Source organism: Pleurodeles waltl, chromosome 1_2, assembly GCF_031143425.1.
Source record: "Pleurodeles waltl isolate 20211129_DDA chromosome 1_2, aPleWal1.hap1.20221129, whole genome shotgun sequence".
Lineage (NCBI taxonomy): Eukaryota > Metazoa > Chordata > Amphibia > Caudata > Salamandridae > Pleurodeles > Pleurodeles waltl.
In genome coordinates, this window is record NC_090437.1 from 293,390,002 (window position 1) to 293,403,906 (window position 13,905).

Here is a 13,905-nt window from a genome sequence, read left to right on the forward strand (position 1 = left end):
TTAACAAAGTAGTAGAGGAGTCGGGGAAGCATAATCATTTTGGACAGCGCCACTCTGGCCATAACTGATAACTTCAGAGAGCGCCAGAACCCAACTGAGGACCTGCCAAGATTACCCTCTCTGAGATCCCCCAACTCGTGGAATATCTGAATACCCAGGTATTTGAAGGTCCGTGGGGCCCAGTTCACGTGTAACGGGCATGTTGCTGGGCGTGCGCAACCAGGTGTCAAGGGAAACACATATGTTTTGCTGCGGTTAAGGTGCAGTCCAGAAACTTCACCGAAGTCCTCTAAAACCCTTAGGGCCCAGGGGAGACCATTAGCACCGTCCTTAAGATAAATTAGTATGTCGTCAGCGTACAGGGAGACAATGGGGGTCATTCCTCATAGACCGCCAGGGTAGGTGACGGAGGAAGCACCGCCAACAGGCTGGCGGTGCTTCCGGGGGCATTCTGACCCCAGGGAATCCTCCACCTCCTGCAAGCAGCGCCGCCATGGGGATTCCGACCCCCTTCCCGCCAGCCTGGTTCTGGCGGTTTTCACCGCCAGAACCTGGCTGGTGGGAACGGGTGTCGTGGGGCCCCTGGGGGCCCCTGCAGTGCCCATGCCAGCGGCATTGGCACTGCAGGGGTCCCCTAACAGGGCCCCACATAGATTTTCAGTGTCTGCGTGGCAGACACTGAAAATCACAACGGGTGCAACTGCACCCGTCGCACCCCCTTCGACTCCGCCGGCTCCATTCGGAGCCGGCATCCTCGTGGAAGGGGGTTTCCCGCTGGGCGGGCGGCCTTCTGGCGGTCGCCCACTAGCCCAGCGGGAAACTCAGAATGACCGCCGCGGTCTTTTGACCGCGGTACGGTCTTCTGGCGGTTCCTGCTTGGCGGGCGGCGACCGCCGCCCGCCAATCTAGGAATGAGGGCCAATATGTTCAGTTGGCCCCCATACCACCCCCCTTCCCACTCCCTCCCCCCTCAATCGGGCCGCAAGGGGCTCAATCGCCAGGGAAAACAGAAGTGGGGAAAGGGGGCACCCCTGTCTGGTTCCGCGAAACACCGGGTATGTTCTGGAGATTGTTCTACCCGTCTTCACTCTTGCCAGTGGGGACGAGTACAGTAGGTCCACCCATCTCACCCAGTTCTCCCCCAGGCCCATTTTTAACATCACCGACCTCAGGTAGTCCCACCTAATCGAATCAAAAGCCTTCTCGAAATCCACCGCCAACAGGAACCCCGCCGGCGGTTTCAATTCTTTGGGCATGTGTAAGATGGAGAAAATACGTCTAAGATTCAAGGAGGTGCTGCGACCAGGAATGAAGCCATTTTGGTCAGCATGTATCAGCATGGGCATATGGGGAAGCAGTTGGTCGGCTAAGATCCTGCTGAGGATCTTGAAGTCGCTGTTCAGCATTGATAACGGGCGGAAGTCGGCCACCGAGGCTTCCCTGTTGGTAGTCTTAGGGAGTGGCACTACCAGTGCCTCGCGCAGCGTGCCTGGCAACTCTCCACTCTGTACTGCCTCCGCGTACATCTCCGCCAAACTGGGAACTAGCAAGGATTTATATTTTTTGTAAAAATCCATAGGAAGACCGTCAGTACCAGGGGTCTTCCCGGGGGCCAGCTGTGCTATGGCATCATTAATCTCTTCCGCGGTCACCGACCCCCCTAGGTTGTCCCTGTCCTCTAGTCTCAGCACCTGGAGCGGGGTCTGCAGCAATTAATTGTCAAATATCACCGGCTCCAGGTTGCTAGGTCTCCTATACAGGTGCGTGTAATAATCTCTGAATGCGTCATTGATGAGGCCTGGGCTAAGTCTGCGATTTCCCCCTCTGTCTAATACACTTGTGATGGGTTCGCTGTCCCCACCCGGGCGCACCAGCCATGCTAGAAGCTTACCCGACCTCCCTTCCTCTGATTGTAGGGATGCCAGGTATTTTTGCGTGTTATGACATCTGAGCTTTTCTTCGGCCTGGGAGTGTTCCCTGCGGGCACGGCTATATTCTTCATCCCCTTGTGCTACAAGGCCCTGTCTTAGTTCCCCCTCGTGTATGACCTTCTCTAGGGCAGTAAGCTCCCTTTCTAGCGTTTTCCTCACCCCCGCCGACTGCCCGAGGCAGAAACCCCTTGTCACCACCTTGAGTGTCTCCCACTCCACAGCCCTGGAGGGGGTGGATCCCTTGTTAATTTCGATGTGTTCTGACAGATGGCTACGCAGCGCCTCTCTGTACGCCTGATCTTCAAACGCCGCGGAGGCCAGCCACCATGATGGTATGGGGGTCTGTCCTGTGACACCCTCAAGGTCAACAATAATGGATTATGATCCGAAATTGTGCGGGTGAGGTATTCAGAATGTGTCCCACCTCGAGCCAGACCCGGGGTGCAGGCCACCCTGTCAATTCTGGTATGCACCCGGTGGAGGCCCGAGTAATACGAGTAGTCCCTGACGGTCGGGTGCTGCACCCGCCAGACATCCACTAATCCCCATGCGTTCAGCCACTCGGCCAGGCTTTGTGCTATCTTAATTGATGTTGCTCCTAGTAGTGGCGGGGTGGACCTATCCATGTTTATATCTAGTACTGCGTTGAAGTCCCCTCCTATTAGTACCTCCCCTGTGTGTTGGTGGGTGAGGTGTCGTGATAGGCCAGTCATGAATTAAACCTGGTCTTGATTAGGGGCATAGATGCAACGCATGACTAATGGAGTCCCATGCAGCTTCCCTTCTAGTATCACAAACCTGCCCTCTTTGTCTATGTTTGAGGCTTCAATTGTCAGGGGGACTACCGCTCTGATCCATATCAGTGCGCCCCTTGCATAAGCTGAATACTCCGTAGCAAATACCTGCCCCCTCCACCTCCGCCTTAGTTTCTCTCCCTCTCCCGGAGCCAGGTGGGTCTCCTGTAACATTGCTACCTGCACCCCCCTTCTCTTTAGGAATTATGGTATTCTATGTTTTTTGGCCGGAGTGCCCATCCCCCTGACATTCCAGGTTATGAAATTGTAGTCTGCCATTTTGTTCTTAGAGCCTGACAATTGGGGGCCTGGTCCGCCCGGGATTCTAATTGACCCCCTCCTGTGCTCGTTCCTGTTTTGTGGTCAGATTTCACTACCCATGCTGTCGATTTAACTCGTAACTGTAAACCCCAACTCCCCAACCCCAGGGCACCTCCAGAACTATAGGTCGCCCAATAAACTGTGCAACAATGCAACTTTTCCAAACACATAACTGCAGTACTCGCCAGCCAAGCCAGACAGGCGAGAGATAAGGTCAGGGGGAGCGGCCAGGTCCGGAGGGGCCTCTCATTCATTCAGCGTGCCATGTCTCCGGGTGCCACCACACGGCCGGGCTATCCGAGTTCGTCAGCTGTTTGCGGGGTCACCTTCGGTGCTCGAGACGGACTCCCCGAGTCTCCGGCTGAGGACACCATTGTGTCGTCGGACTCTTCTTCTGAGCCCTCACGGGGGGACACCTCACCCCCCACTCGGGCCGCCGCCTCCAGGGCCGCCCTTCTGCCCGTTTCTCTCTGCGTTTGCGTTGGCGCCAGCCGTGGACGATCTCTGGACCTCTTCCCCCTCGGGATACGGCGGGTCCCACTCGCTCCAGTGTTCACGTGCGCAGGTCGCACCATTTGGGACCCGTGCCTCTCGAGCCAATCCCATGCCTCCTCCGGGGATTGGAAGAATGTGGTCTTTCCCTCTATGATCACTCTCAGCCTTGCTGGGTATAGGAGCGAGTACTGAATCCCTTCATCTCGTAATGCTCTTTTTACCGCTAGGAATGAGGCTCGCCTGTTCTGGACCTCCAGAGTGAAGTCCAGGAATAGTGTCACTTCCCCATTTGCTACTTTAAATGGGCCCATCTCTCTGGCTTTCTGTAGGAGAATGTCCCTGTCCTTGTAGTGCAAGAGTTTAGCGATTACAGCACGGGAGGTCTGCCAGGAGCAAGAGGTCTCGACGGTACACGGTGGGCCCGTTCCAGCGTGTAGTAGGGGGTCAGGCACCCCGGTGCAACCACCGTGCTCATCCATTTCTCCAGGAATTCCACCATGTTCGCCCCTTAGGTCACTTCGGGGAGGCCCACCACGCGCACGTTGTTCCTCCTGTTTCTCCCCTCCGCATCTTCGGCACGTTGTTCAAGTCTTGCAACTCTGTCGGCCAGGGAGGTTACTTCTGCCGCCATGTCTTTCTGCCTCGATGTGATGTCCGCCAGCGTGGTTTCGGTTTCTTTGACTCTGTCAGCCAGTTTATGATGTTCAGCTCTCAGGAGTTCCACCTCAATCGCGACTTGGTTGATGTCTCGTTGCAATGTTGACTTTGTGTCCTCTATGGCCCCCAGTATCTTGTCTAGGGTGTCTTGAACTTTGGTATGTGATTGGTTTAACGAGTCCACTTCACCATCCCCGGGCGGTGTCAGGGGGTCCATGGCTCTGCTCTTGTGTCGGCCCTTGAGGGGCATCGGTCCAACAAGGGGGTGTACCACGGGGGGGCTCCGGCAAACGACCCGTGTGTTATTGTATGAATCGCCACTGAGTCTGCCCCCTCGTTTCGGTCTCCGCAGCTTTGACTTCCGCTCACGGGCGCCACAGGCCGAGCTCCAGGCGCTCCACCGGCCGCGCCCGGTGTTCAGTTCCAGGGGCAGGGGGCTCTACTGTAGCCAATTGTGGCCGATTGCCACCTGTGGCTGTACTGGCTCCTCCGCCAGCTCCGGCTATCAGGGCTCGCCCCGCCAGCCGGAATCAGGTGTGCGCCGCAGCCGAGGTCAGGCCGTCCCCCCGCACGGGGCACCCACCCCTTCTCCAGAGGTTCTTCTGCGCCCGTGGCTGCTCTCCCGCACTTGCCCAATGCCCACACTCAGTGGCCGGTGGTGCCCCAGGAAGCCCGGGAAATCCATGGTTCCCCCATGTTGGCCACCGATCAGGAGCTCCTAGCCGACTGCGCCTCTCCTGAGGCGTGAAATAGGGGGTCTTGCACCCCCTCCCAGTGACCCAACAGGTGATCTCCTTTGGGTGGCCCGCCGGCCGCAGCGGCTCCCCGGTGCTCCACTCGGGCCCAAGTCAGCGTTCCCGGGCCGGCCCCAGTGAAGACAGGGCCGCGCCCGCTCCTCCGGTTTTAATTAAATAAAGCGCCCGCTGGGGAGAGGTACCACCAGGACCCCTAGTGCCTCACAGGCTCACTGGGTCCCACAGTCAGGCCGCTGGATCTGGCCGCTGCCGTCGCCGCACGCGGGCTGCTCTCTCTGCTCCCGCCGCGGCCTGCCTTCCCACGCGACGCTGCGGCTTTAAGGAAGAGGAGGGGCCGCAAGCCTCCTCTCGCTCCGGACGGCTCAGCGCAGCCCGCAGCACGACTCGGGTCCGCAGCGGGGGCCCAGCCGCACCGCCCGCTGGTCAGTTGCACGGCGCTCGGACTCTGTGCGTGGACGGCCCGGGCTGGCGCGTTTGTCCGGAGTTTTCCAGCTGGCCCCTCCGGAGCTGATTCTCTAGGCGTCCGCCATGATCCGGACCCTGGCCACGCCCCCATACGCAAACTAATAATGATGACCAAAATGTTTATCTTATGTTTAAATGAGCTTATATTAACATTTGCGTTATTAAATCTGTATTGAAAACCTCATAGGCCTTAAGTTAGCATGAGCCGGAGTTTAGCTGCCTGGCTCTCATATTAAATGCATTTTTCTATTTTTCAGTGTGCTGACTCACTAGGGGCCATGACCCCGCTCGTTCTTTTCCTTCGAACTTGGAAGATGAATGTAGCCATGTAGATCTGTTTCTCCCTGTTTCCCATCGCCTTGAAAACTAGAATGTTATAAATTAATTGAAACAGTGTAGATTAATGTAATGTACAAGGTCATTCAAACCGAGGACGACAATGGAGCTGCTGACCAAAAGATGTGCAAAGAATTACAAGGGGATGAAGTCACCAGATGTGCCACCTCTGAAGACGTCAATTATGAAGACCAATCAAAAACTTGTAAATCAATATGGGGTGAAGATTAGGATTACCTAATGTCTAATTTGATAGGTTAAAGATAGTGGGGTATAGTAAATGCCCAATAAAATGTTGGGGGAATGTACTATGAAAAAGGATAAAAACCCATGTCACAGAGAGGTCAGAGAGGAGGTAGGGGAATGCTATTGATTTTATCCAGAAACTCTGTCACTCTGTTTGGTGACTTGGTGGGTTACTTAAAACCATCCTCACCCTTATACTGCCCATTTACACTTTCCTCCTTATGAGGGAAGTGCCCCTTTTGTCCCTTAGCTGAGTTCTGACTGATGGTGATTTGACTGATGTCCTGAAGATGAAGACTGAACCTGTGCGCTGACCTAATCTTTGGAGGGTAATTATGACAATGCATTTGTAATTTGTCTGTTTGCTTTTCCTTTCTAGGTACCAACTGTTTGCTTTTGACAGAGACCTTAGCTAGATGTTTTTCCAAATTGGTGTTCTAAATTGTTTTGCATGAAGCCCAACATGCTAATGCTAATCAGTGGTTAGGACAGGTGTTCACCTAAACTGACGCAAATAGACAAACGACCAAGACTATGTTTTGTTGAACTGACGCGATATTGATACGCTGCAAATCTTGATCTATGTACACGCCGTGTTATATTCTGATGTTTGTGATTCTTGCTTTGATGAAATCTTAGCAAAGTTGCCATATCGTGATTATGCTATTATGTTTCTTGGTTTTGAGATTAACACATTTGCTGCTAGATTGTAATTAATAGGGACTAAAATTCATAAGATTCTACTAAACAAGGTGTGGTTATTCATGGCTGAAAGGTCATGGTAGCGTCATTTGAATTGATTAATGACTTTGACTAAAGTGAAATGCATTGTCGTGATAAATATTGATGACATTATTGATGTATTAATTGATATATTGATTAGTTATCTCGTCCTACGGTGTATCTCAACCGGGTCAAAAGATTAATTGGCCTAAAATAAGTCCTGATGTGAATAAATTATCATAAAGGGACGCGTTAGCACTAGCAAGATTTTAAAAAATGTTGAAGTATATTTTAAACATTAGAGTAACTGCTAGTAGTTAAACTAAATTACTTTTACAATGTTTAATGTGTGATTTGTGAGTATAAAGTTATGTGCACACAAAAATAAATGCACTTCTCCGCCGTACCTGATGGGATGCTTTGACAAAGATTGCAATTTGTAATTAAATGTTTCACATATTCTGATGATATATTATCAATGCTGAAATTACAAGTTTTCATATTACGTGTGTTTCATTAATAACTATATTAATGCATTACATTTCTTGTGTTAGCATAACTAGACATGAGGAGTTTGCATTTGCAGTCATGTAAAAGTAATGAATAATTATTTTTCTCTAACATGAATTTTTCCATTAGGTTGTTCTTATGAATAGTAAAGGGTCCCATTGTTTAATTCTCACAAGACTGTTTCTAAGTGACCTTGATTCCGGAACATTTAGGCCTGTAGACTAAATGTGAAATACAATTGTTTCTTTTAACATGGACTTTCACATGAGAAGAAGATGGTTCCATTGTGCACCCTGGGAAGAATTCCTTGTTGCAAAGTGCTAGAAAATTGTCATAGACTTTTGGATTCACAGGAAGGAGGAGATGACTTCAGACCAAACCTGAGAAAACTTGGCCATGTTACAAATTTGATTTGTGCCTAGACAATGATTGGATATTGCCCCTTTTGCATGATGTGGAACCACTGAACTGTTGAATCAGAGACATCCGTCAACTTTACTATAGAGATGGACTTCGTAAGTTTCAGTTAGTTGTTTTCCTCAAGTTGTCTTCTGGTTGTTTTCTGTGCAGCTTGTGTTCTGCACTTGTCCTGATGGTGCTTCTAACGGACATTGCTGATGATTTTCATGCTTTGCTGACGAAGACATCTCTTGGATGCTGTCTTTAGGAGAGGCATATCTCCTTATTAATAATTTCCTTTGACATGCCCTTTTTCTAATAGAAGTTAGCATCGTGACACCTGTCTATTTTATTTTTCTAGTTAGTTTCTTTTAACCGAAGATAGATTATTTCCAAATTATTTTTGCTTTCTTTTGTAACTTGTCAGCATATGTGAGTCTGCTCCCACACATAAATGTCCTAATTTTGTTAGTTATAGGAATAATCCATGTCCAACTATCATTCTTAATCTCTGAATTTATTTGTCAAATTTCAACGCAGTCTGATTTGAGACATGTTTCTATTGCTCAAATAATAACTTTACTGATATGTATTATTCTGCTTGAATGCTTAATGGTGCTGGTGTTAAGTAGATTAAATGTGTTTCACAGTTTAGGGCAATCAGTAGTTGTGATTTATCTTCACAATTTGATTCTGCGCACAATTTATGAAACTTTAGCTTTGTGGATGTGAAATAAAACCTTAAAACTTTTACTGATTGGAGTTTTCTTTCTGTGACCACATTGGTCATGGTGTTTAAACTTGCTGGGGTAAGTTTGAAATGATTGTGTATGGTTAACTACACTCTTCACTGGGTCCAAAGATCTGTTGACCTTGGTGAAGCGTTTCTGATTCCTGTGAAGGAGGATGAAAATGTGTTTGCAATTCCAGTGTTAACTTTGTTCACCGCAGATATTTATGTTGCATCTATTTAGCTGGGTATTAATACAGTCTAACTTTCCTGCAGCTGCTAGAAGGAATCTCATTGCTGTGTATCCGTTACATTTAGGTGAACATGACATTGTGTTGTTGACTGTAAACTTGATTTTTAATCGTGTGGTATGCAGGAGGAAGTTTTTGGGCTTCTGGCGTGACTCTGCCTTCATTTTGCACTTCCCATGGCATAGGTTTATATGACATCTAAACCTGTAACACTGATCATGCTTTGATTGCATTTTTATGAATTTAAATAAGATTTGCTTCACCTGATATATTGAAGTTAATAATAGAAAATGTTCAAATAGGGCCACTCAAATACTAATTAGGGCCTTGATTAAGTTGCAAGAAAGTGTCACACATTTAGCAGCAGAGTGTCCCTCATATGCACACTAAAACCATAGAAATGTCACACATAAGGAATCTGAAAACTTAACAGCTATGCTGACGGAGGGACTGTCTTGTCTCGGGATTCAAGATCCGTGTGCGCGGCGGCCATCTTGAAACTGTACTACAAATGAGATGGCCTTGGTACACCTTTTAGAGAGTAACCAGCCCGCTCATTGGCATCTTTCACGACATAGCATAAACTGTATCAGGGCGATGGCTATTTTCGTTTTTTTATGGTGTTGGCTTTCACTTATTACGCCACAAGTTTCCTTGGGACATGTGTTTTATTAATTTAATTGCGTGCTTTACTGCGTTGCTGAGCACGACGAATTCGTAACGTCAGCCCCTTGAGATCCCCCTCTAAATTAAACTATCTCAAGTCCATTTTTTTAAAAGATATAATGCATCCTTTCAATTCAACAGCCACACCAAAGTCCCTGACGTCTCTGCCACCCCCCCGTTCAACGTCATGGCGCAGGGATCACGCGCCAGGTCACCCTTCCCTGAGAAGCGCGTGGAAGTGGAACGCAACAGGAGGGGAAGTCGATAGCGTTGGGCACTACACTACCCAGCAGACTACGCGCTGCGCACGCGCCCCAGCCATCGGCTGCAACGGCCTTGTATGTCACGTGGGTATCTTCAAACCAACCGGGTTTGAATGCTGTGGTGTCCCGGTCCGCAGTGTGCGCGAGCAGATCGATGTAAGATGGCGGCCGTGGAACCGGTGAGTCTTCGTTAGCTGATGGGAGGAGGGGGTAGCACGCGCGATTCGGGGACGGGGCGAACTGGAATTGTCATCCAACCCCCGTCGCCCGGTATTATTACGGGGAAGCATATACTGGGAGAAGTAGGAGTGCAAGGAGTGTGGGTTTTCGTGGAACGTTTTTAAACTAAATCAGGAGTCGGGCAGTCCTACACTGACTCCGCCTTAGGCCTGTTTCTTTTACACCCTGTAGAGATGGTCCTTGTACCTGATGTAACCGAACCTCCCTCTACCGATCAGGTCTTTTCTTGCTGTTCGTGTTCATCTATTTTCTTAAAGTATTGCTGCATGCCTTCCATTACCCCGCCCCCGCTCAAGCCGGTGCCAGCGGCCCTCTTGGGTCAGAGTGAACACTGGCTTGCCTGCTGTGGCTGAGGTCACCATTTATGTCATCTCTAAATTGGGTTTCTTCCGCTGGCCCTGTTGTGGCTTCGGTTTGGGAAAGCATTTTGTTTCCTATTTGATCAAGTGAACTTTTTTTTTTTTTTTTTTTTTTATTAAGGCTGAGTGAAACACGCTTTTGAATGAAAATAATCATTTTTAACATCTACCTAAATTTGGTTTCAAGTTAAGTCCACCCGGTTTGTTTTACTCGTATGGAACTTTGTTACACACGTGGCCGTCCTTTCTCTTTCAGCATCTGGAACAGGAAACCGTAGTCTTTAAAACTTTGTCAGACTTATCTGGTGTCTTTGGATGGTGCTCCTTTATAGCCCGCTTAAGGATACAGGAATCTCGTAAACGTGCGATCACCACGTTTCCTATTGATTTTCGTTAAGTACAGAGGAAGTCTGTAGCAGGGGCCCGCAGTATCCAGTTTTGACCTTTCTGGGCAGTGCCCGGGACTTGCTTCAGCATGGCTATTTAAATCTCTTGCTGGGCCCTAGCTTATACTCCCTTGCTGCTCACCTTGGGAGCTGACATTTTGCAATTAGGAGTATGGGGTGGAGTGGAGGTGCCGGGGTCTTGATCACCACAGGCTACCTATTAGCTTACTAGTACTGTGGATACCCTTGATTCTTGAGCCGGGTGTAAAGCGCGTGGCCAGCCTTTTGTGATTTTTAATTATGGAATTCATGTTGGTGACACCATTCTCTGACTGGTCAACCACTTTACTTAATAATAGGTGGTGTTAAGTTTGCCTCAGTTGACCTAGTAGTTGTTTCCTGAAATACCTTTTTTAAGGTGTTAATTTAGTTGTCATTTAATGTAATGTAAATTTACAAATGTGCGGGAAGCGCTTTAATGCATCCCACCTCAGTCAACGTCCTGAATGGCACTGTTTCTTCTACTTAAGTTGGTATGTAGTAAAGTATAATTATAGATGGTCACATTGTAGCTGCCGTTTTCCTAAGTACCCAATTCCTGTCACATAGCAATCATTTCCAGCATATTTTTAGTAGTACCCAATTCCTGTCACATAGCAATCATTTCCAGCATATTTTTAGTGTGTGATTCATTATAAACATTTCATGTCTAGATGTCAACATCCTTTCATGGTTCTAATTTTGTTTCTTGCATGCCAGCTAATTGTTCAGTGTCTAATAATCGCTTCTATTCTGACTCATGAAATGTTGGGGTTTGAAGGGGACAGTTGGATAGATTAGTGTTAAACAGCATTTGGAACCTGTGCATTTATACTGTAGAACTACAAATATCGGATATATATATATTCTCATCTTCATTACTTTGGTGTAACAAAGATGGAATGGCGTGGTGTGAATTTTAGGCAACCAGTGGCTTCCCAGCAGATGACAGACTGTAGAGCTTGGTGTCGTCACTGCTGATGTTACCACATTTGTGTGAGGGTGCCACAACAGGCAGATAGCATAGATAATAAGATCACTTTTCCCTGTGGTCAACTGTGACTCTTGAGCATTCTGAAAGCAGTAAATAATGCAGAGTTGCATACCTCACGCTGCCCTCCATCCCTGGTAGTCTGTTAGCCACAGTGAGCAATCTGTCAGTACAAGGGTTTAAAAAAAAAATAAAAAAAAAATAACGAGTTTGTTCTGTCAGGTAATCATCAAAATAAGTCCAAAAAAGAAATGACACACACAAAGGTTATAAAGTAATGTAGCTCTTAAGTTTACTCAATGAACCATGTGCAAAAACTATACTGTTGCCATATGTATAAAAAAAAGTCGATATGAAATGTTCTCAAATAGCATTTATTAAAAAAAGTATATACTGATACTCATTCCAAGACATAAGTTAACGTAAATAAGTAAATCACAGGAAGAATTAAACATCAGACAAATTAATCTGTTTTTAAAAATATCACATCTGCTAAATTGCGTCTTTGTCCATTTATGAATCAGTTTTGTCACATGCAATTGATCCATGCATAAAGATTGTAAAATTAAAAATGAGTTGTTTTGGACGAAAGGTCTTATTGTTCACCTTCTTCTGGACATTCAATCTATTCTTCTACCTACGATTTTTACTTTGAAACCAGACGAATTGGTAACTATACTTGGAGAAGCAGAGGTTGTTGCTTGTTAATTGACTGCATTTTTATTGTCTATGTGAAGTAAATTCTTCTCTCTTTCAAATAGAGCTTCCAAAAACAGTTACAACATAGAAAATGTATGCATACGCAAAGATTTTAACATAATACGCTTATACAAAATGTGAGATACAGGTCCCATATGTATATGAATTGATAAGTATTTACAAACTCAGTCTTTAGATTTGGCTGTAAATTAGTTTTTTTTTATGAATAAAATATATAATATATATCTTCTGCAATATTCCAATAGTGAAGCACTTGGTTACAAGTGCTATAATCATTTACACATTGACAGGTAGGTATTTTTTAGGAAAACAAGTTTGTAAACATACTTTCTTTTATTTTATTCATATACACAAAATATTGCGGAAGATGAACAATATATATTAATACTGAATGGTCGTCCTGGCACATCTTCATTCTTTAACTTAGCTTAAATATGGGTGTTGTTACTTAATGTTTTCAATCTCTTATTATCCTTCCATTAATCTACCCTTTTTGGACCCAGAGAAATATTTTTATAGTGAAATGTTTCTCAAAACATCATCATATTGGAACTAGAAACCCAATCTGCAATATGTTGGCAGTAAATGCTCCTAGCCATAGATTGATGTGATTTTTGGTTTTGTGTAGTTTTGATCTTAAGCAAAGTTACAATAAAATAACATTCTGATAAATGAAACTAATTGTTAGTGTTGATTTAAATAGGTATAGTACTACATTGTCTTGCATGGAACAAATAACTAATAATTTAGTTAACAATTTTACCTATGAATAATTCACACACCAAAGGACGTGATAAATATCAGTTACACTGTTAAAAATAAACATCATTAGCCTGGGCCCAGTTATTTAAGCACGTTTCCACATGTTTCTGCCTTTAAAACTGTATTTCTGGTAAATAAGCTATATCGTACCTTGCATAAAACCGAGAGATCCAATCAACTAACCTGTTTTCTTGCTGGGTGTAACATGAAATATATTTGCTACACTGATTTTGCTTTAACCTGTGGACTAGCTCTGTCTTAAACAGCGTTCAGCCCTTAAAGACGAGGCTTTAAGTTAGATTTGTTTCACAACAAACAATATTATGTTTGCAAAATGTATGCAGGAAATAAAGTGAAATTGTTTGTAGCCTTTGTTGATTATTAGTAGCACATTTGATGGTGTGAATGTTAGTCTTCTTAAGCATTCCTTATCACTCACTTTTACCATGAATGAATCTTCACTTTAACTCCTGGGTTCACATACTACTGGGATGAACAAATTAGTTTTCTTCTGGAATCCCTTTCCAGGATGCCCTTATGACAAGCTGTTAATTATCACAATTACTTTTTCACATTATGTATCAGATCTGCCCAATTATATCACATCATTCTGTCCCTCTTTTCCAAATTGGGAGATTAGGATATATCCACCTTTAGGATGCAGATGATTTTGTTATAATCAATCTCATTTTAGTGGGGTTGCAAAGACAGGTGCATCTGGCAAATATGCAGATGCACAATTTTTTGGTAAGCGTGAATAAGATAATTGATGCTTATGATGGCTCATGGACTGTCAGCTTGGGATAATGGTATTTTTAATCATAAATGGATTAAAATTGCTAAGCATTCGTATTTATCTGGGAGTC

The 13,905-nt window shown here is 45.9% G+C and overlaps 1 protein-coding gene across 1 annotated transcript in view; it reads left to right on the forward strand.

The window, feature by feature from the left end:
* Positions 1-9,567: 9,567 nt before the first annotated feature.
* Positions 9,568-13,905, forward strand: part of EIF4E (eukaryotic translation initiation factor 4E) — a 374,004-nt gene continuing 369,666 nt past the window's right edge. The window contains exon 1 of the mRNA XM_069238309.1: positions 9,568-9,721. Within this exon, the coding sequence (XP_069094410.1) occupies positions 9,656-9,721 (66 nt within the window). The 5' untranslated portion in view covers positions 9,568-9,655. The remainder of the gene's footprint in view (positions 9,722-13,905) is intronic.